The 25377-nt window shown below is 38.5% G+C and overlaps 3 protein-coding genes across 12 annotated transcripts in view; all 3 read right to left on the bottom strand.

The window, feature by feature from the left end:
- Window positions 1–393: 393 nt before the first annotated feature.
- LOC311093596 (glutathione S-transferase A-like) lies at window positions 394–6424 on the bottom strand. The gene is made up of 6 exons (XM_084131114.1): window positions 6143–6424; window positions 5944–6009; window positions 4617–4722; window positions 2944–3062; window positions 1194–1282; window positions 394–1096 (listed from the first exon to the last, which is right to left on the bottom strand). The coding sequence occupies exons 1-6, from the start codon at window positions 6308–6310 to the stop codon at window positions 964–966; spliced, it is 681 nt and encodes a 226-aa protein (XP_083987240.1). The 5' UTR covers window positions 6311–6424; the 3' UTR covers window positions 394–963.
- A 3466-nt stretch (window positions 6425–9890) lies between these two features.
- LOC311093505 (glutathione S-transferase A-like) lies at window positions 9891–22659 on the bottom strand. Of its 3 annotated transcripts, XM_084130965.1 has the most exons (8): window positions 19464–19536; window positions 19307–19363; window positions 16782–17116; window positions 16566–16631; window positions 15255–15360; window positions 12897–13015; window positions 10558–10646; window positions 9891–10435 (listed from the first exon to the last, which is right to left on the bottom strand). In XM_084130965.1, the coding sequence occupies exons 3-8, from the start codon at window positions 16947–16949 to the stop codon at window positions 10303–10305; spliced, it is 681 nt and encodes a 226-aa protein (XP_083987091.1). In that variant the 5' UTR covers window positions 16950–17116; window positions 19307–19363; window positions 19464–19536; the 3' UTR covers window positions 9891–10302. The 3 variants fall into 3 exon arrangements, with proteins under 3 accessions (XP_083987091.1, XP_083987092.1, XP_083987090.1); XM_084130966.1 differs by lacking the exons at window positions 19307–19363; window positions 19464–19536 and adding an exon at window positions 22577–22659; XM_084130964.1 differs by lacking the exon at window positions 19307–19363 and having other exon boundaries at window positions 19464–19563.
- A 1215-nt stretch (window positions 22660–23874) lies between these two features.
- Window positions 23875–25377, bottom strand: part of akap9 (A kinase (PRKA) anchor protein 9) — a 136542-nt gene continuing 135039 nt past the window's right edge. For all 8 annotated transcript variants that reach the window (XM_084131587.1, XM_084131592.1, XM_084131589.1 and 5 more), the window contains one exon: window positions 23875–24455. In XM_084131587.1, the coding sequence (XP_083987713.1) occupies window positions 24412–24455 (44 nt within the window). In that variant the 3' untranslated portion in view covers window positions 23875–24411. The remainder of the gene's footprint in view (window positions 24456–25377) is intronic.

Genomic DNA, 25377 nt, shown 5'->3' with positions numbered 1-25377 from the left:
GGGACAAAAATTCACTTTGGCGGGCGCTAAAACAAGTTCAATGCAGGAGAATTCATGCGTGAATTTAACTGAGTAGTGTATGACCATGCACTCGCACAAATGCGACCACATAAACTTTTAACTCGGACATTCTAACAAAATAATTGTATGCTTCCAATGACTTTCTTCTTCTTAATTTGTCATCGTTATCTCAACACAAAAGAGTCAAAAATACTTTATATTAACTGGCTTTCTATTAATGCAGCACAGTGAATGAGCCGTGTCTCCCAGTGGCTTACTGACAGCTTTGACACACAACATGGCGGCGCGCCGCAGAGGATAATGGGTAATTCGAGAAACGGAAACCCATCTATAGGCGTTTCATACCAGTTGGATCGACGACAGATTGCAGGCTGATTATTTACTTACTTTTTTATTTGGTGTACGAATATGGAAGAATAAACATGATAAATATGAAAAATATTTGAGAAATGTAATCATTAAATTGAAACCCAGACAGCAACATCCGGGCCACATCTGGGCCGTGTGGAATCCATGTGTACCAGATGTGGGCCGGATCTGGGCCAACACTATGTGGCTGTCTGGGAATGTATCAGCTAAAAGGTTAACAATTAAGTTAACAATTAAGCCCATTTCAAACGACTTATATTTTGTGCTAATAATTTAAAACTGAACCATATTTTTTATTTCTTGTAATGATGGTAAATATTTTCCTCAGCTTGATTGAACAGAACAAAACTTTAAAACTGTTAAAAGGTGCAGCGATGTAAACAAGACAAGAGTTGTGATTTAACAGTTGTAGGTGTAAAATTGATTAGTAAGAGAGACTTCTGAAACATTTCTTGCATAAAGGACTGTTAGAAAACATCACATGCAATTACTGAATACATCAAAGCTGAACTTTATGCAATATTAATCTGATTCTGTGATGATCCAGAGGTGTTGAGGACGTCTCGATGTTCCTCACAGGTCCTTCAGTGTATCCTGACCCTCGGGATCATCCAGCCATTCCAGAGGCCAGCTGGCTTTAATACTGGGACGGTCTTTCACCATTTCATAATACTCCATCAGTCTGGGACATCTCTCTTTAGGACAGCTGTTAACCAGACAGAAAGATCAAACATTAAACCTTAAGCTGACATTATGATTAAACGTGCCATCTAAGGAGAAGGATTGATAGTGATTTCACTCACTGAAGTCGTGGGAAATATGCGATTACTGGGAAACAAACCACGTCCGCCATGGTGAAGTTCTTGCCGGCGAGGAACGACCCTTTACCCATCTGACCAACAAAAGAGATCGAGTTTATTAGGAGAACAATAAGGGTTCAAGTTCAATGGTCAAAGGTTGATGATAATAGTTATGGCATTTGGCAATAGTTATCCTCCATTTATGGCATTCATAATGCAATTAATTTCAATAAGAACGAATGAAAGAGGCAGCGAATCTGGTTTGTTGTATTAAATCCTTTAGCCAATGCTCCTGATATTTCTTTAGAACATGAAAAGGGTCTATTGCGCTAAAGTTTGACGTCGTCACGTTGGAATCGTTTCATGAGATCGTGAGACTATCGATTAGGGCTGCCCACTAATAATCGACTAGAAGAGGCTTAGTTGAACAAAAATTGTATTAGTCGGTTCGTCATTTACATTTATGCATTTGGCAGATGCTTTTATCCAAACGACTTACATTGCATGTCAAGGCACACATTTACATTCTTATCAGTTCTTGCTTTCCCTGGGAATCGAACCCATGACCTTGGCGTTGCAAGCGCTAACGCTCTACTGTTTGAGCTACAGGAAAGATCACAAATAGTCAAAGAAAAAACAAAACCTTGTGGCGAAGTTGCGTTATTATGCGTAATCCGTGAGGGACAGATCGTTAACGGCGGGTACTTGTGGTAATCGGACAGGAAAATCCAAACGTTTGCCTATCATCTATCAAGCTTAAATATGGCTTATTATTTGAAACATGCAAGTAGTAGCAACTTTACATGGCCGCTCGCTATAATGCTAACCTAGATAAATGTGCGCTAGCCGATTATTAGGCTCATATCTAAGTGTGGAAGCTATTAGCGCTCTTACTGCACGACACTTGCATTTCACTTAACATACTCTCTTACATCAAGAGTAGCCTAGAACGTCACTGGAAACGGACTCATGTTATTTGTGTGCACTCACAATAACTAAACGTTGTGCTTTTGTAAAATAAAGAAAACAATCAGGATGCGCTTTCTGCCATCCCGGTCTCTGTGAACTTGAGCGCGTCACAAAATAAACCGAAACTCAGCGTGAACTTTCCACTCAGACATGAGAAATACATCTATCAAAAGATTGAAATGTCTATTTTTAAATTAACCGATTCAAAAGGAAAACAAATATTCTCAGATTATGTTATGAAACGTGCATATAGGTGTGTGCACTAATGCACATCTTGCTTGTTGCACGCACACATATTATGTCGAAATAACAAGATATTATGTTGAAATAACATTATTAATAATAATAAATCTTTAAGAATATTTGATTGAATGCTGAATGTTCTTGTTATCTAGCACCCCCTCAGCAACAGCGTTAAAAAATTCTCTGGCGCCGCCCCTGGTTATAAAGGCCCACGTATTAAAAAATGGTCGGGTTTAAATTGGGCTCGGGCTCATAATCACAGTTAATGTGTCGGGCCGGGCTCGGACACAACATGCACGGGCTCAGGTAGGGTCGGGCTTGATTTTTTGGGCCCGATCTAAGCTCTAAGGCAATTAAAAGCTCATTATTATGATTTGGCTTATTAATATACAAGTGCAATAAGTCGACTAATCGCTTAAATTAATGACTAACAGTCGACTAGAAAAATCTTTAGTCGAGGGCAACGCTACTAGCGATCGAGTCAGAGAATTCGATTATCGGCCGATGCCGATCAATCGGAGAATCCCTGTTAAAACACAACCTTCTCCAAGTATCCGTCCCACAGTTTGAGCTCGGTGACGAGATTCTCTTTATTCCTCTTCAGGGCCGATTCGTGTCGCTCTCCCTCAGGGATGTACCACTCGTAGAAGGCCACGTCGTCTGCACACACAAGAGTAACACAGAATAACCAGCTGACTGTCGTCTGCTCAGAGTGAAACTGCTAACCACTTAAAGCGCTGTTGGACATCATCGAGTGCAAGAACCATAAAGACACGTTTTCTTAATGCAAACTGTGAGCAAAGAGAGCATGAGGAAGGAGGACGATGATAGCGAATAAACTACATTAATTACTATTATTGAACCAGATGAGGTAAGATCTGAGTCAGTGGTTCTCAACCTTTTTTGGGCCAGCACCCCCCATCCATTACCCAGGTCCCTTACCTAAATGTTAAATAAAATAGAACAATAAATTAATAAATAGTAGGCCTAAATAAATAGACATGAGACTGTTTATTCACATAACTCATTTAGTATGCGTGGTTCTATGAATATGCAAATGAGCCCCGCCTCCACTCACTCACTCAGCTCAGAGATCCACTGGGGCCGGTTTCACAAAGATAGACTTTGACTATGGCTTAGATATAGTAGATAGTCAGACTTCAGATAGACATCTAAATCAGACCATTGCACAAAGCACTTAAGACTCTGACTATCTTAAGTAGGACTACACTGCAATGCATTCTGGGTAAAATAAGACACTTTTCAAAACAAAAACATGGCGGATCGAGTAAGCGCATTCAACCGTTCAGTGCAGTTTACCCCAGCGGAAAATATGTGTTTGTTGGAGGAGTATAAATGACGGCGTATGTTTTTATGTTTCCATTGTTCGATCGCGCCCGTGCCTCTCTCTCTCTCTCTCTCTCTGACACACACACACACACACACACACACTTCAGCATTGCAATCTTGACATCACAGCCTGTTATTATGCAGCATTCACACCAAACGCGAATAGAGCGCCAAATTCGCGTCTGGTTCTATGCTTGAACATTTTGAATCCATTCGCGCGTCCAAGGCGAATAGGACGCGCGTATAAAGCGAGCGTTTGAAGCTAAATAGACGGGCGTTCAGAGCTATGACTCCACTATGACTCTACTACCCCCAGTTGCGTGAGCGGTGTATTGCATTTCACGCATCGCCCGTGACGCTTGCGTCCACTGCTCAGACTATGAAAGGGAGCGCGTCGATCGTTGCTCGCGTTGACTATGTAACGGCCCTAACAGTTACAAGGACATTTTACTTGGGAATGTAATAACTGGAAGAAATGTTTAAATTATGAGCCATTTTCCCTTTTCTTTTGGCAGTTTGTAACTGATTGTTACTGCTGGTTGCCAAGGTAACAGAGTCTTAGACCTAAGTTAGCCTGGGGGTAAGGTGTCTAATTTTTTTGGTCTAAATTAAGTCAGTCTTTATTTTTGTGAAACAGTCTAACTTGCATTAGACTAGTCTATGAGCAAATTTTAGACTTGTCTAACACTATAGACCGGTCTAAAATAGCTTTGTGAAACCGGCCCCTGGTTGACGATCACACGTTGATCTGATTGGTTACAAGGTAGTTTGTGATGTCAGAAACACCAGCGTGTAAAAATCGGTATTCGTCAAAATGAGCCGTCGTGCAGCTTTAAATGTACGTTCATGATTTAAATCACTTACACATTTTCTGCTGCAGGTTCTCGGTCTCGAACATGCGCTGGTAGACGAGCGCCAGTTCGGCTGGATCATCTGGGATCAGACGGGCTCCTTGAGACTTGAACGCACTCTAGAAACCAGAAACATTTATCAGTCTGTGACGTGACCCTCATCTTTGTGTTTGGATCTGTTCAATTACTACAAAAAAAAAATTGTTAATTACTAACACTTCCTTGAAAACATTGATTCAATTTCAAAAGCGAATGCTAACCAATTATTTAAGAGTTGAGCAGCGAGCTAATTGGCTACTGATACAGCAGGAACCAATCAGATTTGTGTAACATATACATGCAATATAAGCACATAAACATGGAAAGTCTACATTGGAAATAATTAATCTATTTTAATCTACTCTGAACTGGAATAAAATATAATTTAATTTAATGCTCTGTACTAGTTTTCAAGGGTTAAGAAAAGCTAAAAGTGATTATTTGTAACTCACCTATCCCAGTTAGATAGACAATATTAATATTATTTGTTGTTTATTTGGACTGTAATCCTGTGAGATGTCGCCGACTCAAACGCAGTGCTCTGTGTTTGCATAAAACCGAAGGAAACATCAATCACTGATTTTTGTTGGGTCATATATTTTGTTTGTCCCTATTCAAATGTTTTATGAGTACATGCAATATTGATATACAATTTTTTTTTTGGCAACGTCTTTTAACTGTACAGTATGAAAGCCACATAAGATGGCATAATTTTAGCCACATAAGAAAAAAACATGCTTTTGTAAGTCATAATTATGACATAAAAAGTCAAATTGATGATATACTAATTAATGATTATTAAAGTCAAAACTTTGATTTACATTATCATAATAATGACAAAAAGTTGAAATTGACAAAAAACTCCCCAGACAGCAACATAGCCCAGATCCGGTACACGTGCATTCCACACGGCTCAGATGTGGGCCGGATCTGGGCCAACACTATGTTGCTCTCTGGGTAATAATTATGACATTAAAAGCCAAAATTATAACAAAGTCAAAATGAGTTAATATGTTATAATTTGTACCTTTTATTTCAATTATGATTTAGCATGTCATAATTATGACTTGTATATCATAACTTTGGCTTATGTAATTAAGATTTACCAATTTATTTTGAGTTCAGTCATGCTTAATTTCACGCATTTGGCAGGTAAATATCCCCATCCTATTTTCTTATTCACAATAATTATAACACTTTTGGATTGTGTTTGTTTAAATTAGGTACAGATTGTGTATTTGTACGAACGCTAAAGGACCGCTGGATTCTCGCCACGCCTTCTGTTTATGACACTGATTTACCTCCAGATACAGACACGCGGCGAAAGACTCGTTCACGATGAGGTCTCCGTGCTTGAAAGTTGGAAGCTGCAAAATAAATAAATGTGCAATAGGAAAACAAAAGTTCGGTAAATGTCGTGTCTCTTTATGAAAGTTGCATTTACAGTAAACACGTAATGCAGTCAGCAGAAACCCCACTCCACAGGCGTGTGTGACGCACCTGAACTCTGGGATTGAGAGCCTTCACTTCTGCACACTGGTGCTCTTTCTTGTCGAATGACAAATGTTTGTGTTTGTATCCCTGCAGTTTCTTCTCCTCCAGCGCGATCATGACCCTCCAGCACGGCGGAGAGCCGGAGCCCCAATAAAGCATCATATTCTCCGCCATAATGTCGAGTTTAATCAGAAATGTTGTCACAGATTTGGTTGCGTTTCAAGCACAGACAGTAGGCCTATATATAAACGGTTTAGCGTCTGAAGGTGGGCGTGGCCTGTTCGCAAGTTCAAGGAGCATGCGCAGTTTATGCTCGTGTGAAGACCGCGATCAGCCTGAAGATTGGTAGGCTACTTAAAGGAATAGTTCACCTAAAAATAAAAATTATCCAATAATATACTCACCCTCAAGCCATCCTAGGTCAGGTGTATATGACTATAGGCAGAGGTGGGCACAAATACATCAAAAACTATTTTGTTACAAACTACAAATACTGGCTCATGAAATGTAACAAAATAAAATAGAAAATACTGTTGTGAAAAATGTATTTAAATAAAATACAAGTAATTAGTATTTTGAAAATACAAAAATATTCCCACAATATTCTTAAGTCTTTTTTTTATTACTGAAAGGTCAATAACACAAATAGTAGCAATAACACAAATATGAGAAATGTGTAAATTCAAAATGGCGAAGTAGCAAAATAAAAAAGGGGGGAAAAAAACAGACCGAGAATTTGTCACAAAATCAAAATTCCATTTTAATCATAATATATATGATTAATCATATTAATCATAATATGTGTGGGTTTGTTTTACACACGAGACTCTAACTGCCCTGATCGCGTATGCCTTTTCCATAGTAGAATCGCGCTGCGTGCGCAATTATTGAAAAACAATAGGATTGATGTAGCCTGACTTCGTCATACTCATATTCTAGGCAGAATGTGAGTCTGATACTGCTCCATAGGGCTTTGATTATGAGGCGTGTCTTAACCGAACCAGGAAAAAAACAAAACTCTGCACTCAATTGGATAGACCTACAACCAATCAGAGCAACGCAGTAAGTGACTTATGTTGAGCGACGCATAGGGTGCTTCTCAATATCCCTCCTCGTCTCCTCGCTCCTCCGTCCTCCATCCTATGACCCGGAAACCGATCGAGCTCAGCCATCTTGAAGGACATCTCAATTCTCTAATTGCACCGCGAGGAGTCGAGGATCGAGGAGTTAGGAGGCTTCCTGAGGAGTCATGAGCGAGGATACACAGGTGTATCCTATGCGGAAGAGTTTTATCGACTTAAACGTGACGCACGTCTAAATTCTCCTCCCCCTTCACATCGGTCACAATCATTTTAATTTATACTTTACCTTTGCAGTTTATATAAACCACACATCTCACATATTTCAACAGGGTATCTTGCTTTATTATTATTTATTATGAATTTCTTAAATAAACAAACTTCAACAACATAAGGGCAGATCCTTTGAGCGCTGCTGATGACGCGATGAAGTGACGCTCGAGTGATCAAGTATTCCAATGTATAAAAAAAAGTTACATTCGAATCCTCCATCCTCGCGTCTTTTCCTTGCAGCCTTCCCTCGCATCCTACAGGGGGCGGAGCTGAGACGCGAGGAAAGGAAGCGAGGAAAGGAAACGAGGATGCACAAATAAGAAATGAGAAGCACCCATTGTTGTTAACAGAGCTCAACTGCACACATGCAGGAAGAAGTAGTAAAGTAATGAGTAAAGTAATAATAAAGCACTCCATGAGTGCGACCAAAGGAGAAACCACAATGACCACAGGGTTTTCATTGCGTCCCATCTTCTTAGCGACCATCGGAGTCCGCTGATAAATTAAACTTTTGCCGAATCCCGTAGGAAAGATGGCAAACACATATTTCCGATCGACAAATGCCTTGATTGCGGTTCTCTGTTCGTCTTTTAAAATTAATGCGCTGTAGATTTCTTTTATAACAGATGCGATAGCGGAATCTAAACATCTCAATTCTCCAGCTGCAGTCGTCTTTGTTGAAAACCAATTCAACCCAAGCGCTCTTTGGTGACGTGGGTGATTACGTAACCGCAGATCATCTGTCCATCATCGATTAAAGCCCGCCCTGGCAATTTGATTGGCTCGGCCTTCTGGGAGCCGAGCATAATTACTCCTCAACGGATTGAGTCCAGACCGAACTTCCCGACCAAAAAATGTTGTGGGCGGGGTTCGGGCTGGCACCCAGGATAGGATTGGTGATTATTTTATACAAAATCCGATGGAATATCAATATTTCTCATATGTAATACGTTTAAAAACGTATAAAACCTGCAGATGGATGTTATATTGTGAACGCTTGCTTAGCATGGAGATTTCAGTGGAGTTACGACAGACGCGCTGTTTCATAATAGGTATGATGTCCTTTTATGAAAGACAACACAGTGCATTGATCTCATAAGGCACAATTTTTTTCTCTATAATGCTGTTCAGTGTGCAATATGTGTGTGTGTAGACTGTATATTTTTCACAAAACACTTTACCTTAAAGGGATAGTAAGTTCACCCAAAAAGGAAAATTCTGTCATCATTTACTTATCCGTATGTTGTCCCAAACCTGTATGAGTTTCTTTCTTCTGTTGAAATAAAAATAAGATATTTTGAAGAATGTTGGTAACCAGACAGTTGACGGAAGCCATTGAAAAATACTATGGAAGTCAATGGCTAGGCTACTGTCAACTGTTTGATTACAGACATTCTTCAAAATATCTTTTTTTGTGTTCAGCAGAAGAAGGAAACTCATACAGGTTTGGGACAATAAAAGGGTGACAAAAGTTTTATTTTTGGGTGAACTATCCCTTTAATGCCATTTTTAAGAGGAGCAGCGCCAATTCTTCTCCTGTGTTCAAAACATAGACTGTAAAAAAATATGGACGTAGTGTCCGTGACGTCACCCGTAGGGGTTCAAAACTTATTCACTTCTTGGAGGGAGCCCGGTCTACAGGGTGTCACGTGATTTTCGTGCATCTAACCTGGACATTGCCATTGCCAACATCAGACCGAAAATATGGCAAAATCGTTTACTATGGTGATAAGCATATGGTGATTTTTCTTAAGTATTTAAGTATTTGAAATACTCTAAATACACTCCCTCAAAATATTTTGTTACAAACTACATTTTATTTTTTCCACACCTGCAAAATACAAATGACAAAATACACTAAAGTAATTAAATACGTATTTAAAATACATTTAATTGAAATACTGCCCATGTCTGACTATAGGTGTAGGTGTCACTTAATGTATGATCATGATGACTGTGTTCTTGTGGAAGATGCGCTTTCATATCTCAGATTTATGTTACTGTACGTTTCATTAAAGCTGATTTTGCCTTAAAATGAGCATTGGCTCCCCAATTCTTTTAAACGTATTTTATTCAAACATTTCTCAGTCAGGTTTTAGCAGCACACAAGAATCATTGTGTGATTTCAATTTTTTTGTAACCAAATAAGAACTTTCTGGGAACTTTCTTTGTATTTTTTTTATTTTTATTTTTAAACGAACTTTCTGGGAACATTGCAGGAAGTACTTATACTGATATCCTACTTTTCTTTTTCTTTTCTTTCATTTTTTTAATGTCTGTGAATAAATTTCATACATGGAAAACCTTTCAAAGGTTGTAAAGCCAGCTGGCGTTTTGTGCTAATAATTTAAAACGGAACCATTTTTTTATATCTTGTAATGATGGTAAATATTTTCCTCAGCTTGACTGAACAGGACAAAACTTTATTAATCCCAAACAACAGACAACAATAGTGTCGGCCCAGATCCGGCCCACATTGTTGCTGTCTGGGGTTAATCTGCCATTACAGACGATAACAACATTCATCTTTAGAAACTGTATAAAATAAAGTTCACAAATGAAGCGGCCTGACAGAACAGATGCTGAAAACGTCAGACAACATGAAAGGTGCAGCGATGTAAACAAGACAAGAGTTGTGATTTAACAGTTGTAGGTGTAAAATTGATTAGTAAGAGAGACTTCTGAAACATTTCTTGCATAAAGGACTGTTAGAAAACATCACATGCAATTACTGAATACATCAAAGCTGAACTTTATGCAATATTAATCTGATTCTGTGATGATCCAGAGGTGTTGAGGACGTCTCGATGTTCCTCACAGGTCCTTCAGTGTATCCTGACCCTCGGGATCATCCAGCCATTCCAGAGGCCAGCTGGCTTTAATACTGGGACGGTCTTTCACCATTTCATAATACTCCATCAGTCTGGGACATCTCTCTTTAGGACAGCTGTTAACCAGACAGACAGATCAAACATTAAACCAGTCTAACAGATCAAACATTAAACCTTAAGTTGACATTATGATTAAACGTGCCATCTAAGGAGAAGGATTGATAGTGATTTCACTCACTGAAGTCGTGGGAAATATGCGATAACTGGGAAACAAACCACGTCCGCCATGGTGAAGTTCTTGCCGGCGAGGAACGACCCTTTACCCATCTGACCAACAAAAGAGATCGAGTTTATTAGGAGAACAATAAGGGTTCAAGTTCAATGGTCAAAGGTTGATGATAATAGTTATGGCATTTGGCAATAGTTATCCTCCATTTATGGCATTCATAATGCAATTAATTTCAATAAGAACGAATGAAAGAGGCAGCGAATCTGGTTTGTTGTATTAAATCCTTTAGCCAATGCTCCTGATATTTCTTTAGAACATGAAAAGGGTCTATTGCGCTAAAGTTTGACGTCGTCACGTTGGAATCGTTTCATGAGATCGTGAGACTATCGATTAGGGCTGCCCGCTAATAATCGACTAGAAGAGGCTTAGTTGAACAAAAATTGTATTAGTCGGTTCGTCATTTACATTTATGCATTTGGCAGACGCTTTTATCCAAAGCGACTTACATTGCATTTCTAGGCACACATTTACATTCTTATCAGTTCTTGCTTTCCCTGGGAATTGAACCCATGACCTTGGCGTTGCAAGCGCTAACGCTCTACTGTTTGAGCTACAAGTTGCGTTATTATGCGTAATCTGTGAGGGACAGATCGTTAACGGCGGGTACTTGTGGTAATCAGACAGGAAAATCCATATTGCCTATCATCTATCGAGCTTAAATATGGCTTATTATTTGAAACATGCAAGTAGTAGCAACTTTACATGGCCGCTCGCTATAATGCTAACCTAGATAAATGTGCGCTAGCCGATTATTAGGCTCATATCTAAGTGTGGAAGCTATTAGGGCTGTCACTTTTGAGAAAAATCTAATTCGAACGGATATCAAATATCAAGCAATATATTCGAATATCTACGAAAAAAAAAAAACACCGTAACGGACATTCACAAATTTATTAACAGTCTGACAGTCATAAACAGAACTCAAAAAAAAAAAATGTTTGACTTAATGTTTGAAACAGCAGGTTATCAACTTAATCTATATGAAGTGCCACTATGCATAGCCAATCACAAAATTAGGTTACATGGAAAAAAAGGTGCCGACCGGTTGTGCAGGACAGTATGCAGTCATACGATGTTGGACGCCTGGCGATCCTCTGGCCGTCTGCTCTGTTTCTGACTCCGCTGCCTCATTTGGACGGTAACTTGACAGGTGAGCGCGAAGATTGTATGCCGAGGATGCGTAGGTAAACCGTTTTTTGCAAATTCGGCAAACTACCTTATCTTTAACGGTGTAGAACCCAAAATATTTCCAGACACTAAAAAGTAGTAACATAGGTTTTGTAACATAGGCTACTTTTTAGATGAGTTGGGGTCGTAATTGTCCGCTCAGGCTGGCCGTTCAGTGCGTTATCTTCCATTTTCAAAACAGGGTGGCTGTTGGCTATTTTTCGCTTGATTTGGTCATGGGCCTACGCTACAATACGTTTAGAGCGCCTGCTACTGGATGAAATGGCAAACAATAAAATAAAAACAAACGGTCTAATCATAGACTGTAAAAAATGCGCTACACATGGCACTTTAAAAATTGGATAGTTTATTTATAGTTCGATTACGGTTATTTCACGTCATGTTCGAATGCATATTCGAATATCGAATAAAAAGTGACAGCCCTAGAAGCTATTAGCGCTCTTGCTGCACGACACTTGCATTTCACTTAACATACTCTCTTACATCAAGAGTAGCCTAGAACGGACTCATGTTATTTGTGTGCACTCACAATAACTAAACGTTGTGCTTTTGTAAAATAAAGAAAACAATCAGGATGCGCTTTCTGCCGTTCCGGTCTCTGTGAACTTGAGCAAAATAAACCGAAACTCAGCGTGAACTTTCCACTCAGACATGAGAAATGCATCTATCAAAAGATTGAAATGTCTATTTTTAAATGAACCGATTCAAAAGGAAAACAAATATTCTCAGATTATGTTATGAAACGTGCATATAGGTGTGTGCACTAATGCGGAGATTCATCACTGCAGCCGAAAATAAATTAATAATAAATTATTAAAATGTTCAGACAGTCTCCCAGTCATAATCATGAGGTTTGCTGGTGCGCTGTGGCTTTATGTGTGCGTGTGAGCGCTGATTAGGCTATGTAGGCAATTAAAGGCTCATTATTATGATTTGGCTTATTAATATACAAGTGCGATAAGTCGACTAATCGCTTAAATGAATGACTAACAGTCGACTAGAAAAATCTTTAGTCGAGGGCAACGCTACTAGCGATCGAGTCAGAGAATTCGATTATCGGCCGATGCCGATCAATCGGAGAATCCCTGTTAAAACACAACCTTCTCCAAGTATCCGTCCCACAGTTTGAGTTCGGTGACGAGATTCTCTTTATTCCTCTTCAGGGCCGATTCGTGTCGCTCTCCCTCAGGGATGTACCACTCGTAGAAGGCCACGTCGTCTGCACACACAAGAGTAACACAGAATAACCGGCTGACTGTCGTCTGCTCAGAGTGAAACTGCTAACCACTTAAAGCGCTGTTGGACATCATCGAGTGCAAGAACCATGACGACACGTTTGTTTTCTTAATGCAAACTGTGAGCAAAGAGAGCATGAGGCAGGAGGACGATGATAGCGAATAAACTACATTAATTTCTATTATAAACTATTTTGAACCAGATGAAGATCTGAGTAGAGATCCGTTATTGTTCTTACTGTTAAAGACCTGTGAAAGCTTATATGAAGAGGCTAATACTGTATAATACTATAGGCTAAATGTTGAAATTAATTTTATTAATATATCCATGCACATTGTTTGATGCCAAAGACACACGTGACACGTTAACTCTTTCCCCGCCAATTTTCCAACAACCCATGTTTCCACTGTTATACGGTAGGGGGCGCTATTACACATCATCTGAAAGAGTACTGAATCTCAGGATCAAAACACAAAGAAGAAGCTGAAACAAGCGATAGAAGCTTTGCTGACGCACATGTAAATTATTACGTGATCATCAAACAGCTATAAATCAAAACCGCTGAACGTTTCTGAATGAAATGTTGAACCCATGAAGAGTTTCGACCTGTTACTGTGCGTTCACACCAAATGCGAATAGCGCGTCAAATTCGCGTCTACCACATCTTGTTGGACGCTTGAACATTTTGAATCCATTCGCGCGTCCAGAGCGAAATCCGCTTCTTGTGGGCGGGGCAAGTGCTAGGCGGTTGTCTGTTTGCAAAATGGCTGATGTTGATCGAGCATTCCTCGAGAGAGTCACCGCTCTGTATTTGCTTTGGAAAGCAGAACAGCGGCACAGGGGTCATCGTCGCCGTACTTGGGTCCACCGAGACCCTCCGGAGGCTTACCCAGTTTGGCGAGTTTCACCATTTGCTCCAGGAGCTGCGCCTGGATGACGGCCGCTATCAGGAGCGAGGATCACCCTCGCCCTCACCCACATAATCTGTCATTTATTTTTGTATTGATGATAAATGGAGCCAGCCTCCAAAAGTAATTAACCTGTCTTGTGATTTTTTTTTTCTTCTCACACAACACTGTCCAGACACGAACTATTCTTATACACTGAAGTATGTTGGTTGTCTGTACATTAGAATAATAATGTTTCATATAATCTGGATTTAGATATGGAATAAATAGCATTCAATACAAAATGAATGTCTCATTGAAATCAAGTTTTTATGTGATTAAAGATTTACATGTTAGCAAGCAGGCTCCTGATTGGTTGGCGCGGCGCGAACTGACGCCAAAGTTCAGATTTTTCAACTCGGCGTCAGACGCGAATTCGCGTCAAACATGTGAATGCACAAAAAGCACCAAATAAAATAATTTGCGCGTAACGCGCCACACGCTCTCTAAACGCCTCATTCGCGCTGCAGGACCTCCAGACGCGCGTAAACGCGTCTTTGCATTGACTTAACATTGAAATCACTCGCGCCAGACGCTCTATTCGCGTTTGGTGTGAACGCACCATTTATGGTGCGTGTCCACTACAGCGGCAAAACTCCGCTCAGTGCCGCTGGCAACGCTGTAACGTCTCCGCTTTGGGGTGTGTCTGTTGCGAGTGTGTTTAATCTAAGTGTTTTTCTACACATGGACAGTATAATCATCAGCGATGCACGCGATTACATTTAGAAATAGACAAGCTTTATTTCCAAATGCACAAAGCAAAGATATCCTTTAAAATTTCTAAACTTTTATAAACCCAGCCAATATAATCACAATGAACACATCCAAAATAAAATCTTTAACATATATAACAACCGCAAAGCGTCTAATTTGTAAACAAAATGATTTACGCACTAAATTCAGCATAAACTCCGCCATAATTTGCATATTTTTAAACTCTCAAAACAGACGTCACATCCCGAACCTCACAGCAATTGGCTGCCGACCGCGTTTTTCGCTTGATATTTGCATAAAGTCGAGAACTGCCCAACCTTTTGACGCTCTCGGTCGCTCTCAACGCTTTCTCCGGTCCGCTGTCAATCCCAAAATGCACTGCGCGAAATGCCCAAAATGCAAAATGCACTGAAGCTCGACTTCCATAGGAATGAATTGAAAACGCTCGCTCCGCTCCGCGCCAGTGGACATGCACCGTAAGCTTTAGGGGGGTGAAAACCGACTAGGAGAAATGAGTCGTCGTGCAGCATTAAATGTACATTCATGATTTAAATCACTTACACATTTTCTGCTGCAGGTTCTCGGTCTCGAACATGCGCTGGTAGACGAGCGCCTGTTCGGCTGGATCATCTGGGATCAGATGGGCTCCTTGAGACTTGAACGCACTCTAGAAACCAGAAACATTTCTTTTATATTTTTCTTGGGAGTTTTAAGTAAAAATGTCCATTTGTAACTATCCTAAGATGGTAATGAAGAAGAGATATCGAAACACAAAAACCTTCCCATCAACTACAGGACCTGCTACTGCCAATACACACACGCGACAATATATAGCGTACATGAATTACCCGTAGCAGATTTACACAGGTGGAGCTGGGGAAGGAGGAGGGTTTCTGAAAGCACTGCACTGCTAGAGCAAATCATGATCAGTATTTGAAGGTTGAGCAGCGAGCTCATTGGCTACTGATACAGCAGGAACCAATCAGCTGTGCCTTATAGAGAATGATGTGATTGCAAGTAGATTGAGTTAAGAACCGATCAGCCTGCGCAATCTAGAGTTTCATGACTGTTTTCATGCACTGTGTTTGTATAAAACCGGAGAAAGTTTTTTTTGTTCCAGAGCCCCTAAACTGACATAGTAATGCACAAATATAATGGGAGTTTAAAATATATTTTAATGTCTTTCACAAAACGGGTTCTGCGAGTAAATGTGCGTTCGCTCACAAAACCTTTGCATTCTATTATGAGCGAATGCATGCAAAAGTTCTCAGGGGAACGCATGCATACATGCATGTGTGTGTATTTATTCAAAATAATTATACACAGTACACACACATATATTATGTAAACACAAACTTTTATTCTGGATGCGATTAACTGTTGCACAGCCCTAATAGAAATATAGAGATCTTTTTAGATTTTTTCTGAATGGCCCTTAACCGTCTAGTATGAAAGCCCATTTTCACCACATAAAAAAAACATCAATAAAAATATGACATAAAAAGACGATATTATGATATACTAATCCATAATTATGAGATGAAAAGTCAAAACTTTGCCTTGCATATTCATAATAATGCAGTTGAAATTGACATACTAAGCAGAAATCATGACATGAACAGTCATAACTATGACATTAAAAGCCGGAATTATGACATACAACGTCAAAATAATGACATACAAAGTTATGATTTCTACTTTTTCATCTCAATTATGAGATAATTAATAATGTCATAAATATGTCTCTTTTTTTACTGAGCATATTATTTTCTTATTAATAAGAATTATAACACTTTTGGATTGTGTTTGTTAAAATTGGACACAGGTTTATTTCTACGAAGGATTGAGGAACTGTTTATGACACTGATTTACCTCCAGATACAGACACGCGGCGAAAGACTCGTTCACGATGAGGTCTCCGTGCTTGAAAGTTGGAACCTGCAAAAAATAATCATAATAAATGTGCAATATTATAACAAAAGTTAGTCAAAAGTTTTGTCTCTTTATTAAAGTTCCATTTGCAGTAAACACATAATGCAATCAGCAGAAACAGAAACCCCACTCCACAGGCGTGTGTCTGAGACGCACCTGAACTCTGGGATTGAGAGCCTTCACTTCTGCACACTGGTGCTCTTTCTTGTCGAATGACAAATGTTTGTGTTTGTATCCCTGCAGTTTCTTCTCCTCCAGCGCGATCATGACCCTCCAGCACGGCGGAGAGCCAGAGCTCCAGTAAAGCATCATATTCTTCGCCATGACTGTTAATGTCGAGTTTAATCTGGAAATGTGGCTGGAAATGTGGCTGTAAATGAGCGGACACCAGATTTTGCTGTGTCACATACTTGGCATTCGAGTCTGATGTGACGACATCACGTGGGCGTGGTTTGTTTGCAAGGTCAAAGAGCATGTGCAGTTAACATGCTCTGTGTGAAGATGTCCCATTTCACTGAACATATTCAAATATAATATTTAATATAATAAATATAATATATATTTTTAATCATTAAAATAATTATTTTATTACAAATATAATAAAATAATTTATCACCAAAACAATAATGCTTTTGTTATGCGACCCAAAAATTATAATTTGGAATTATAGGTATGAATAATAATAAGTAGGCTATTAATTTTTAATTGAGACAAAAAAAAAAAACGCTTTTTTCGTTGAGGTTTTGATTCTGCTGTGTTCAGATGAACCCAGCTAACAATTTTTGGTTCCCAGAACGTTCTCAGAACGTTAGTTTATGGTTCCCAGAACGTTATTTTTTATGGTTTGTTGTTTTTGGTTAGCCAGGAAGGTTTTCTTAACGTTCTCAGAACATTAGTTTTTGGTTCCCATAAAGTTATTCTTACCCATAACGTTATATTAACGTTCCCCTAACATTATTCTAACGTTCAACTAACCTAAATTCATCTCTTTTTTACTTTAATAAAATACAACAGTAAATATATATAAATAATCAGCCTACAGTCCATGTTTTTGTCGATCCATCGTTTAATTGTTGATAAAAAAAAAAACACAATCATGGGGTATGCATCACATTCCAAACATGCGCAAAAGGTGCAAGAACATTATAACAATTGGGTATAGGTTATTCAACTGACCTTAAGCGGTTGCGTGACATTCATGTTAATACCAAGCGGCAACATTCTAATCTGAAAAATGAAGCCTACCCGGAAGTGCGAAAAACTGCAATACATCGAAAATCCGCTAGAGGAAGGTCCCAAAAGGGAGCAAATGTCCATAGCCCCCATGTTAAAATGTCCGTTTTCACAGCATAAATTCATGTTTTTACAGGTTGGTCCCATGGACTTTTATTGTATTTTTCGATAGCTTCCGAGTGCCTGACAACTGTGAGGGGGGTGAATTTTTTTCTAACTCGTTAGTTTAGATCGTATTTAGATATAAAATGTATGACAAATAAGGGCGTGGTTAACTTTGATTGACAGCTTGATTGACAGCTTAGGCTGCACCAAGGAGAATGACAACATAAGAAGCGCCATTTTTAAACACAGTTGAAATACTACTGTTTCTGTATCATGAAATGTAGTTTTAAGAGTTTTTCAGGTGAGAATGTAGTTGTTTAAAGCTCAAATCTGTGGTTTATTTAAAGATTTATGAAAATTGTATCCAGTTGTGAGATGCAGGTGATCAGCGGACGCTCAACGCTCATGTACCCCGCCTGGAGCAGCCTTTCCTCGGCTAGTCGTTATGAGGTTTGCCGCTGACTCTGGCGTCTCTGTAGTGGTTAAATATGAGATATAATTCGTCTTGTGTATATCTAACGGGTTTTATAATAGCTAATATTGATAAAAGTGAAATTTAACAAAAAGAGACTGGGTTGAGTTTTGTCATTTTAAATTTTAATACAACGAATATGATCTGTAATGTTGTTTACTGCAACATCTGTTGTTTAGTACAAACGCACATATTGCCTGGACCATATTAAAATGTTTAATATTTTTATATTATATTTAAAACGAAAAGAGGCAGGTTTCTGTTTTATATTTAGTTTTTTTTATAAATAGGCAAACGTTATGTGCAGTGAATATAATCAATACGCGTTTCCTGAACCACATTTGTGTGGCTATAATGTTTAAGATTTCTTTAAATTAAAACGAAAAGAGTTAGGCTAGTATGGTGTTTTATAACATATTTCGTTGCCTAAAATATACACAGAGATAACCGGAGTAGCAGAGCGAGCTGAGTGACGCGCGCTGCGTCAGAAGGTGGGCGGGGTTAGGATTTTCCAAGATGGCGCCGCCCATACCCCCCATAAACGGCTTCAAACCCGTTCTTCAGAAAGTCTATGGGTGACGTCACAGACGCTTTGTCCATATTTTTTACAGTCTATGGTTAATACTAGGGACAAATGCCCTCCAGGTGGGCGTTCCTATAATGGTGTGAGTCGTGTGACGTCACGTGAAAACAATGAATTAACCGTCCATTGAATATTTTTAAGTTAAATAAATTAGTTTACTTTCATTCACACATTGAAAAATTGCCAGCAATACCTTTACAAAACTATCAAAATCTCTCATATATACACATAAGATGTGATTAAAAGCCCAAAGTTACAGCTCAAGTTAACCTACCTCTAGCTAGTAACGTTAACAGTTAACGGTTGAGATGCTAGCGGACTTTTCCCGAAGACACTAAATAATTTCTATAAAGTAAATATTCAACGGAAGCGTGTTATTTACATTAAATAATGTGTCAGAAGCATTTGTATGTACTATTTGTGTAAGTTTGGGGACTAAACTTACCTGAAAGTAGTGAAAACAACAGTGAGAGACGGAGTTACTGCTCGTGTCAGTTGAGCTGCTGCCCCGTTTCCATGGTAACGCCCTCAGCTCCAGTTCAAATGCAACTCGAATGTTCAGCGCGCGCCCATTAAAACCAAGCGTGCCGCACAAGCCCTGAAAAGTGAAGCCAAAACGTCTCGATCGCCCCCCGGTGACTGGTCCTAGTATAGGTCATAAGCCCCGCCTCCCCGTGTTATTCAACGGGACGTGAGACCAACTAAACAATTAAATTACACTTCAAATATCTTTTTTCCAAAGGTGGTTTCTTTAATTTGCTGTCATTTTTATCACGCTGATGTAAGTTCAAGTGTCTGTTTCAAAAATAAGTTGGTTTTTAGTTAGTTACGTGATGCGGTGGTGTAACGTCATGATTGACAGCTGTGATTGACAGGTTCTCGAGCGAAGTAGTCACTGAAGCACCAACGGACATTTTTTTCGGGATCTTCGGAGGACTGAGGAGATTGTATTTACTTTATTTTAACAAGCCTCTTGTCGTACTGCAATCAATTTTTAAAAAAGTGTGCAGAATCCACTCTCCCTGAGTGCGTTCTGCGAGAGTGAGGGCGGAGCGTTGATTTCGCGGCTTTACTTCCTGCTCACTACTGCGCATGTCTGGTCCCGAGATCGCTACTGCGCAGACTCAAGAACCAATATGTCAGCGCCATATCGGGACTCTGGCGGCTTCAGTTCTCATCAATGGAAGAGAGCGAAGGGGCGTCGTCCATCTTTTTTTACAGTCTATGATTAAAACACGTAAAAGTCACGCAGCATTTACATAAAAGTAGAATTGATGGAGGGAATTATTTGATAATCAGATAAAATATCTTGAAAACTTTGGTTTGTTCCTATTTTAATAAAACCTGTTTAATTATAACCTCAGTGAGCTGAGTACATGGTGTTCCACTCTTAATGACATAGTTTATTTATTTGTATTATTTTGTCCAGATTTCCATTGTATTTTAACTCTCTGTCTGTACCCTTATAAGACATGATACAGATATATATGCAGCGTTTGGTCTCTGATGTGCCGTTCAGTGACAGGGCAGTATGAGGTACTAAGTCTTACAATTGATTCCAGTCAATTATGCAAAATAATAACTTAAAAATAACCATTAGGAAACGTTCTCTATAAGTTATTTTTAGGTTATTCAAAAAATAACCTTCCAGCAACGTTCTGGGAACGTTGTTTTATGGTTGCAAAATAACAACTTAAAAATAACCATTTGGGAATGTTCTTTATAAGTTATTTTTATGTTATTTAAAAGTAACCACCCTGCAACGTTCTGGGAACGTTATTTTATGGTTACATAAAAATAAAACCAACTATGGTTTTACTATGGATAATTATGAATATGAGAAAAAAACTCATATTTCTCTTCATAGATGCAGCTTCCCAGTTAACACAGAACGTTCCCCTAACGTTAGTATTTGGTTCCCAAAAAAATAACCAAAACGGGAACCAAAAACTAACGTTATGTGTTAACTGGGAAGCTGCATCTATGAAGAGAAATATGAGGTTTTTTATACAAAAAATACATTTAAAACGAAGATGAAACTGGGACAAACATGTATCAATTAAAATAGAAATCTACTATAGTTTATTCAATATAATATATGTAATAATCCACACAGCTATAGGACAAACATGATTTAATCAATTAAAAAGCATTTGACATCGTAGATTAATGCTACCCCAGATAACAATTTTTGCTTCCCAGAACATGCTTTTTAAAGAAGATAACTTTTTTAAACACCATATAACAATGAATTAAACACAATCTAAGGTTTTAAAATATTAAATTTATTCAGACATAAAAAAAATGAAAAGAAAAATTATCAGACTACAACTCCCATGATTCCACACGCCACTTCACAACGTCACCAAACTACGGTTTTGCTTTTGAGTTAGCGTCCTCTAGTGGCGAAACTTACAAACTGCACAAATTATCATCAGTCCTTAGTTGCCCATCAGATGACTAAACTGCTGATCATGCATAAGCATCGCAAACTAAATAAAACTACGATAAATGTCAAATATATCTAATATATAATATTGTGAAGATATATAAATAAAATATGTTCGTTTATATGTTTCTTTGTTTACCTTCAAATTTTCCCCGTGAGGGGGTGCACCGTTCCTGGAGGTACTGCAATACCAGGTCGATGCGTGGAGTGGACGGAGCAAGCCCCTATTCCATCTCCCTGATCCAAAAATCAATTTAATATATGGTCCCCGGGTAGGGGACGTATCAGATATTAAACTGATAAGAACAGATACTACACTTGATCTTAGCCAAAAGGCCGAGAAGCGATACTGACGAAGGGTTCGAGCTAGAGGAGTCACTCAGCGCGATACACACCTCCATGACGGTGACACGGGCTGATATCAGGAGAAACACCTCAGACTACACACACACACTCGAGGAATAATGTCCCGCTCAGAGACTGAGAGAAACGCGGAGATTCTCACAAAGAACAAGATGAAAACCTTTTTTACCATCGTCCAAACAAACACGAGTACAGAGTCCATCAGCCAATCAAACACGAGTACAGAGTCCATCGGCCAATCAAACACGAGCACAGAGTCAGAGCACAATAAAGACTGTTTATCTCCGTTATTAGTCTTTGTTAATCACGAAACATTCACTATTTATCGTTAAAGTATTTCTGCTTGCGTTCAGATACCAGACTCAGCAAATATCGCTGAAGAAATTAAGCTTTTTACACACTTTAACTCGCTTGATGCGAGTGTGGTTAAATGCGGTACTGCACGTTCAACGTCACTGACTGGACCTCAACAACTATCATAGAAGCAATCACCTCAGGAATTAGCGATGTTATCCAAGGACTGGAAAATAATAATCAAATGTGAAAAATAATTACCATTTACGGTTAAGATTAGGCATTATGTTATTTCAAGTAAAATGCAGAAAATCATCACAAACCTACATAAACACCTTTTAAATACATTCCGAGAGGTCATGTTCAAATACCCAAGTTGGTTTGCCATTTAGAGGGATCACAAGGTACTCTAAAAACAGAGAATTAAAAGTTTTGATGGTGAAGATACTCACGAGTGTCCGAATTTGTAAACTTCACGGAACGGTCGGAGCTCTCATTACGAACAAGCCGCCATCTTAGATATTTGTCTTTGAACATCCGTTTTTGCGGTAGCTCTGTATATTTATATGGCATACTAGATGTTGAAGAGTAATTAACTGGTGAACTGGATTTACTTATTGTAGAGCGAACTAAACTTATCATGAGCATTGTAATGTTTAAACGGAATTTCATAAATGTCAGTTTACCAGGTAGATTATAAAACGAGCAGTTCAAGATCTTACCTTCATGCTGTGGAAACACAAACCAGAAGTCGGAACACAGCGAGACTGGACAGAAATATTACATCTGAATTATGTTACTGAGAAACTTTCATTAACTTTAAATTGAGATACAAAATAAATGGGCTTTTTGCCACTTCAGACTACATTAGAGCAAGTACGAAGCGCAGGCGTCACGGAATGGATTAGTGTATTTGTTTGAAATAATTGTAAATATACACCTCAGGTTGTTGTGTGTTGAAATTGAAATCAAAACAAGTTCTCTAAAATAATGATATGACACAAAAACAAACAATATAAGATAATTATGAACATTAATGCTATCAGTTTAACAAAGGCAAAATTCATACTTTGTGTTTTGTCCTTCTCTTTGTGTGTGAGCAACATAATTAATGCAATATGTGAATTTAAAAGCTTAAAAATGTCTTGTACGATGTACTGATCTATTTTAATGAAGAAACAAGCCTGATAACTTTAGTAACATGATGAATTCACTTACGGCGTTGGCAGAAACCTGTTTTTTCTGATTTGCTTACAACTCTCTCCATATGCTCGAGTCCAAGATGGATTGGGTAATGTGAACTATATTTCCTTAATTTGTGCTCACATGATTACTTTTGATTATTGTTGCCTAGATACAGGGGGTGGCTCATTTTACCCACAGGCTCGACTTAATGATAAGGTCACTTTGGCTTTCTGTTCAGCAAAGAAACAAACAAGCGGTTTTGTTTGTTAATTTTTTCAGGTGTTTCACAAATTACATAAATGGTGAAATCATAATTCAACATTTTAGCTTCCAAACAGATTAACTGTAAATAAACAACAGAGGCCCATCATGCAATGTAATATACATTAAGTTCATTTGGTAAACCTAATGAAGTAGTTAATTGTGATTGCCAATGAAAATCAATATTCGAGGTTCACAGCCGTTTTACTGCGGGTCTTTAACAAAACATATTTCAAGTCATATTTCACGTCATACTCATAACAAATGAATCAGGATACAGAATAAAAGAGAACGGAGACGAAGGCAGTTTTCAAATATTATATTAATCTTTATTTCAGTTTTGACAAAATACCCATAAAATCCAAAGCTCCTACCTTTACAAAAATATGTCTTCTACAAATGTCCTCGGGTCTTCTCAAAGGAGCGAGCGAATAAAACACAGTGTAGAGTATCTGATAACATTACTAGCTTGTAAAGCCTCCCCGACCCGCCTCACTCTCCTCCTGTTAGTGTTCATGAGGTTATCAAGAGTCCGATAGCAGCCGTCCTGTCACCATCCAACGCTTCTTAAATTAATCAACTTAAATTAGCATTCCACAAATATACAGTAACAACATGATTGTTTTCCATTAACAACAAATAAGGTAGAACTAATGTACAGATGTTGAAGCTCAAGTGCCGCCAACATAAAGCTTGATTATAAGATGATACACACACACACAAAAAACAACGTCTTTTTGGTCCCACAGACATTTATAGTAAGAGTACAAAAGCACAGCAGCTCAGCACGAGAGAAGGCAACTGAGTTTCTTCAAGCCAGTTTAAATGTAGATGAAGATCTTTATCTTCTGACTCCAAAGTGCAATTGAGCGTATGAAGAGGAACCTGGATGGGGGGGGTAAAAGAGTTTCACGTCAGCATGAAATCACAGTCATTCAGTGCAGGCCAATCAATTCACTTCAGTAAAATCACATCTAGCAATATTATATGGTTATTTAGGGCTGAGAATCGAATACTTGAGGTCTGGAATCGGATACGTGATATAAAATAAAAATTTTGATTCTTCTTATCGATTCCTCTGTGAGCATTTCAATGTGACTTTAAACCATTCAAGCGAGAGACGACTCATGTGTATCAGTATATTAGATCAGTGCAGCTCTTAAAGTGACAGCAGCCTAATATTCCTGCTGCCGTCTCTATAATAACTCTAATATTCCTGCTGCCGTCTCTATAATAACTCTAATATTCCTCTCTATAATAACACTAATATTCCTGCCGTCTCTATAATAACACTAATATTCCTGCCGTCTCTATAATAACACTAATATTCCTCTCTATAATAACACTAATATTCCTGCTGCCGTCTCTATAATAACTCTAATATTCCTCTCTATAATAACACTAATATTCCTGCCGTCTCTATAATAACACTAATATTCCTCTCTATAATAACACTAATATTCCTGCTGCCGTCTCTATAATAACTCTAATATTCCTCTCTATAATAACACTAATATTCCTGCCGTCTCTATAATAACACTAATATTCCTGTCGTTTCTATAATAACACTAATATTCCTGTCGTTTCTATAATAACACTAATATTCCCGCTCTATAATAACACTAATATTCCCGCTCTATAATAACACTGATATTCCCGCTCTATAATAACACTAATATTCCTGCTAATAACTCTAATATTCCTGCTAATAACACTAATATTCCCGCTCTATAATAACACTAATATTCCTGCTAATAACACTAATATTCCTGCTCTATAATAACACTAATATTCCTGTCGTCTCTAT

This window comes from Abramis brama (assembly GCF_963993115.1).
Source record: "Abramis brama genome assembly, chromosome: 12".
NCBI lineage: Eukaryota > Metazoa > Chordata > Actinopteri > Cypriniformes > Leuciscidae > Abramis > Abramis brama.
Note: the sequence above shows the minus strand (reverse complement) of the source record. Positions and strands in the feature narration are given on the sequence as shown.